Here is a 6000-nt window from a genome sequence, read left to right on the forward strand (position 1 = left end):
CAATCCTAGCACCGCTAGATATTAATCACCACTACCCAATATATCAGGATTATTGGGTTGCGAAAAACCCGCACCATTTGATAAGTCAAAGTAGTGCATAATCAATACCGTATGCTCAATGCTAACATATGTAGATTAAGAAATAGTATTTTATCAAGACCTAGTCCTTCAGTAGATAGCATAAAGACATGTCTTGTTGTTAGATCCGTTCAGTTCTATACCACACTAATGTCATCTTATTTCAGTAAGGCTTAGAAATATGCGGACTGACATTGCAACCTTTCACGATAGGTAGTCTAAGCCTATCTAGGTTGTGAAATTCTTCTTTTTCTTTTGCAAAGCATTGCATAGATCTGACCGTGTTACCTTAAAGTGGACGCCGCCCACAACCGGTCTACTAAGCAAAAGACTTAGACTTTGTTTGCTTCTTATACATTTAAATGTTTATAAAACATCTTATAAATGCACAAGCAAACACAATGTAATAATATACTGATTCTATTCATGCAAAACTGCTCGAATAATACTGAATCGGGTTAAAAATAGATTATAGAGTTTTACGTATACAAGCAAGATTCTATTCGAGCGAAACTTGCTCGAAACATGCTTTTCAGTATACCAAACCTAACACAAATTCTATCGAATATTTATTTAGCAAAAAAAAGAGGAAATAGAATTCAATTTTAAAATTCCTTTAAAAAAAATGCTAAATTTTAGAACTCCTTATTTTATAAAAGAATTGTCAACACAAACTAGTCCACCCTACTACACTTAGCATCCTCTTACCTATTTATGAATATTATTGTATTGTTGGCATACATTTTTTCATGTATTTATTTGAATTTCAGGTATTATTTGTTATTTTTTAAATGATTGATTATTACTTTATTAGTATTGAATTATTTAAAATTATAAAACAAATTTGGATTAAAATTATACATCGTTCCTGGTTCCGGTCTCGGTTCCGATTCTTGGATTTATGAAAAATTGAAATCCATCAATCGATCCGGTTTAGAACCGGAACCGGCCGAATAGGCAGGCCTAGATGCGTGCTACATCAAAAACCTCTCTATTACAATTTCAGAATTGGGTGTTAAAATGTTATTTGGGTAGTTTGGTCATTGCATAGAGTCTGTGAGGAAAATAATCATAGAAAAAAGTGTAAAAGTTAAAAAATCTCTTATTTTGAAAATTTCGCATCTTCGATGTCATAAATGAAAGGTCAGTTCATTTAATGTCAAATTTTGAAAGATCAGCGAAATTAATCATTTTTTTTGAAATTTCTGGTGTACTGTGGTGAAAAATATCAAATTGTGGTGTTCTTCTGTCATTTGGTAAATATTGTTTAAGAAATAATAAAAAAAAAAAATGGAAAAATAGATAAAAGTTTTAAAATCCCTTATTCTGAAAGATCTCATGTTATTCTGAAAGAACTCATGTTTCGAAAGGTAGCAAATTCAATCCCAAACTTTGAAAGGGCATGCGAATTGAGTGCGAAATCTCTCTAGTTTTTATAGAACATATATAAGAATACTGATAACCATCCCATTTCATCCTCACACCCTACTTTAATTTACCCAGAAAGTATTCATAAAAAACAATTCCACCAAAAGTATCCAATTTTCATTTCAAATTACTTGGAAAGCTGGCGAAAATGCCTGAAGAAGATTCGAAAAGGGTGAAGAAAGAACAAGTCGAAGAAGACGGCGATGACGACAAGAGCTTAGCCTCCGCATTCGCTAATCGCAGGAAAAAATCGCTCAGCACCACCAATGCCAGGAAAGAGCAGCAAAGCAAACTGAAAAAAGAGGAGGTTGATGAAGATTTCAAAGAGCCCGCTATAAACAAACCTCCCCCTAAGGTTAATTTTCGCGGCTTCAGTTCAATTCCTCGTAATCTATAATTGCGCTATGGTTTAATTTAGTTGCTGTGATTTTTGTGTGTAGGGGCAGAAGAAGAGGAAGAAGGAAGAAGAAGAGGCGAAGAAGGGATCCAAAGGTGGTGAGAGTAAGAAGAGGGAGAAGAAAGTATTCGATTTGCCTGGTCAAAAGAGGGATCCTCCTGAGGAAGTGAGTTTTGTAATTTATATATAATGCTTGATTCTGTTATTGTGTCTCTAAAATTGATGAATTTGTTGTGAATTTGGATTCAGAGAGAGCCATTGAGAATTTTCTATGAGACTCTGTACAATCAGGTGCCAGCTAGTGAGATGGCTGCAATATGGTATGCCTTCTCTTTCCCCAAATTTTATGTGAATTAATGCAATACAATGCTATCATATAATGTAGTACAAATTATGCTCTTCTTATTTAGCTTTGTAGAAATAAATGCTCTACACCTCTAATGAACCAGCACCGCACCATTGTGTATCGTTTACAGTACTAGTCACTGCTTATTTGACTTTCTCGGCAACAAGGAGGAACAGATAAATTGCCTTTTGGTGGAATTGGACTTTGATGCTAAGCTAGTTTACCATGATTGTTGCTAGAAAGGGATGTCTTGAGATATTTTATACACTGCTCATTGTGCTTGAACTGGTTCTTCCAATCCCATATAACGATTGGAAGAAGCAGAGGTGATTGCGTGGTTGAATTTGGTTAGAGCTGCAGCCTGTGTTAGTCCAATTGCACTACCTTAGACTGGAAGAGACATGTGACTGATTTTTCAAGAAATATTGACCTCCGAAATTGCTTTGTTTCGACATTGAGTTTGGCTATTTAGTTAATCTAAACTATCAATATCACGTGTCTCAGTATTAATCGTCTTTGAAATGATCTGCAAGATAATTTCTATGTTAGAGATTCTAGTGCATGAGTATCTTTTTTCTTCAGTTCAGATGCCTATGGTGAACCATATATTTTTATGATTTACGAATGTATTGCATATGAAGAAAGTGTTAACAGGGGATTTACTTTTTGATAGACGATTAATGATGTGTTTTTGTATGCTAGTCCATTTAGCTTTCTATCGCTTAACTGTTTGTCAAACTACATCAAATATTACTGCTTGATGATAAGTAGAAATGTCTTTCACTGAGATTTTTGCATACCTCCATCAATTTTGATTTGCTATATGATCCATATCATTAGAGCTTCCAAATCACTCTTCTGCTACTTATGGTCCAACTCCACTCGAATAGTGCATCTTTTGTTAACTTAATTCTAGGTGTCTTACTGCTTACTGTTTCACGTGGAATCAGTAGAATACTAAACTCCATTGCTTGATCCGGGGGTCTAATGTTGGTGCTTGCCTTTATACTGCATCAATTCCAAAGTGGACTGACCTTCATTCGGGGTTGGAAAAGTTATTGCAGTTAGTTGTGTTCCTGTTCTTGAATCTGTTTCCCAAATCCCAATTAGAAAAATCATGTAGTTACATTTAATTTATGTTGGTGTAGGATGATGGAGTGTGGTTTGCTTCCAAAGGAGAAAGCGAAAAAGGTCTTTGACAGAAAACAGAAGAAGGCACAACAGCAGAAGCTCAGTTCACCAATGAAAACCGTTGTCACTGTCAAGAAGAAAGCTGAAGGTGTTACTGTTACCAAGAAATCATCAAGCACCGCTGTTTCGGCTCAGAAGAAGACACCGGGTACGAATCCGAAGAAGCAGTCGAGGAAAGGAAAGAGCAACGACTCTGATGAAGACTCGGATGATGATTTTGTTAGTACTAAAAGGCCAAAGAAAGGAAGAGCATAGTATCTTGTGCTACTAGGTAGCCTATTGACTTCTTTTTTTCTTTCTAAGGGATGATGTGATAAATCTTCGTTGATTTTCAACATGATCTTGGAGCTTCATCTTTTAAGGAAAGAAAGGGCTTCGCTTGTTTACTGCCTGCCATTTTTCTTGCTTGTTATCCTACATTCAATTCTATCTCTTCCTTCATGTTGAATTCACTCTCTTTTTATTCTAGATACTACACTAAATACAAGTAACACATACGTCCTTTGGCCTAAACATCAATAGTTAGTAGTATAACATAATTTTGATATTTTTCTCGATTGTCCTGTTGATTTATAAATTATGTATGATTTGTAAGTTGAAAGTTCATAATCTTTTGCAAATTTGTATGTCACTCCAAAAGTCATTGACTTTAGTATAAAAAATACTCCCTCCGTCCCCATCAACTTTACCCCCAAATCAACAAATCAACTTGTGATCGTTGGTTCAGTGGTATATATCTCGACCTCTCACAGTGGAAACCTGGGTTCGATTCTCTTCACCCAGCGCCTTTCGAACATATTTTATATTGTACTATATTCTTAAATCTTGTATTCCCTCCGTCCCACATTAGAAGTCACTTTGACTTTTCTACACTTGTTTTTTTAAAAATGATAATAAAAAGTTAAAGTAGAGAAATAATAAAGTAAAAGGAGAATAATGTAGAAGAGGACGGAGGAATATTTTTAATATGATACTTATATATTTATATTTCTGTTTTTCAATCAAATGTATTTTATATTTTTTTATCTTTTTATTTTTATTTTTGAAAAATTTTCTATTGGATATAAAACCAACACAATTCACACACGTCATTTTTTCTGTTTATTTATCGAAAAATTGGACGCTTTTTTTATCTTTATTATTTTTGTTTTTTGATATTTTAATAGATTTCAATTCTCTTCAAATGCATGTTGTTTTGTCATAATATATACAATAATTAGCTTTTATCTTTCCGATTTTCTTCTAATGCACATTTATTTAGTGTTTTTATAATAAAATTAAAATCATAGATTTTGAGCGAGAAAAAAAATTTATTAAAATAAAAATGATTGGTTAGATTTTGAAGCTTTGAAGAAACCTGGATCTGCGTGTAACTAACCTAGAAAAGTTAATTTTGCGTAGAAGTAGTATTTGACACATAAACACATGGAATGAGCATTTGGCATTCTACATGCACAGTTTGCAATTATCAAGTGTTCATAGTGTTTAAGAGCATCCGCAGCGGTGCTCTTGTGGAAGAGCACCCGCTGTGCTCTTGCCGATGGCACGGACGTGCTCTTGCCGAATAGCACCGCCGTGCCGAATAGCAGGCTGATGCGGCGCCTCCTGATTGGGCGGTGATGCCCAATCACCCAATGCGCGACTGAACTCGTTTTTATTCTATTAATTTTTTTTTTTTTTAAATTCATAAAAAACCGAAAATAATCTGATAGAAATTAAAAAAATTCGGATTCCAAAAAATATAGCCATTTTTTTTTACCTTTTTTTCATTTTTTTAATCTATTTTAATTTTTATCCAAAAATCATCTATAAATACCCACATTCATTCACCATCATTCTTTATATCAAATTATCTCTCATTCATTTGGGCGAAATTCGGCCACGAGTAGTGGGATTTTTTAATTCATACGCGCTTTAGTTCCTTGCATGATTAAAATTTTGTTTTATTTTCATGAATATGATTTTAAGGTTTGAATTTTGTATTTATCGTAATACGTATTTCCTTTCTTGAAAAGTGTGAATATTTTGTTAGTACGAGTTTTAATGCATAATTGGTAGAGTATTCTTATTGGAAAATGAGCCCAATCTCATTAGAGAGAAATGCGTTTCTAAAACTAAAAAGTTCATATTTTTCAGAAATAGATTTTCAAAGGAAAGAGTTCATACTTTTCATAGAAATAAAAGAGCATAATTTTTGAATTTTAATTTTATAGTCCACTAATTTTATATTCACTGATTTTAAAATGAAAATAAGAGCATCCATATCCGTGCTCTTAGCTAAGAGCCCGGACCCACTTTTACTTCTTGTCCTTAGCTAAGAGCACAACACCCACATCCGTGCTCTTAGCTAAGGACAAGCTCAAGGGTCCCACCATTCTATTATTCAATTTAAATACTTCAATGACTAAAAATATTTCTACATTATAAAAATACATTAAAAAATAAAAATTACATAAATAAAATCCTAAAAAATAAAAATTACATAATTAAAATCTTAAAAAATAAAAATACATAATTAAAATCCTAGAAAATAAACAAATACTCCCTCCGTCCCAGAGAA

The 6000-nt window shown here is 33.4% G+C and overlaps 1 protein-coding gene across 1 annotated transcript; it reads left to right on the plus strand.

The window, feature by feature from the left end:
* The first annotated feature begins 1423 nt into the window (after nucleotides 1-1423).
* Nucleotides 1424-3826, plus strand: LOC125223276 (uncharacterized). Its single transcript, XM_048126352.2, has 4 exons — nucleotides 1424-1861; nucleotides 1947-2069; nucleotides 2153-2223; nucleotides 3398-3826. Exons 1-4 carry the CDS (start codon nucleotides 1655-1657, stop codon nucleotides 3693-3695), a joined length of 699 nt encoding a protein of 232 aa, XP_047982309.2. The 5' UTR covers nucleotides 1424-1654; the 3' UTR covers nucleotides 3696-3826.
* Nucleotides 3827-6000: the final 2174 nt, after the last annotated feature.

The sequence above is a fragment of the Salvia hispanica genome, chromosome 6 (assembly GCF_029641045.1).
Source record: "Salvia hispanica isolate PSC_SH4W2 chromosome 6, Shi_PSC_v1, whole genome shotgun sequence".
Classification (NCBI taxonomy): Eukaryota; Viridiplantae; Streptophyta; class Magnoliopsida; order Lamiales; family Lamiaceae; genus Salvia; species Salvia hispanica.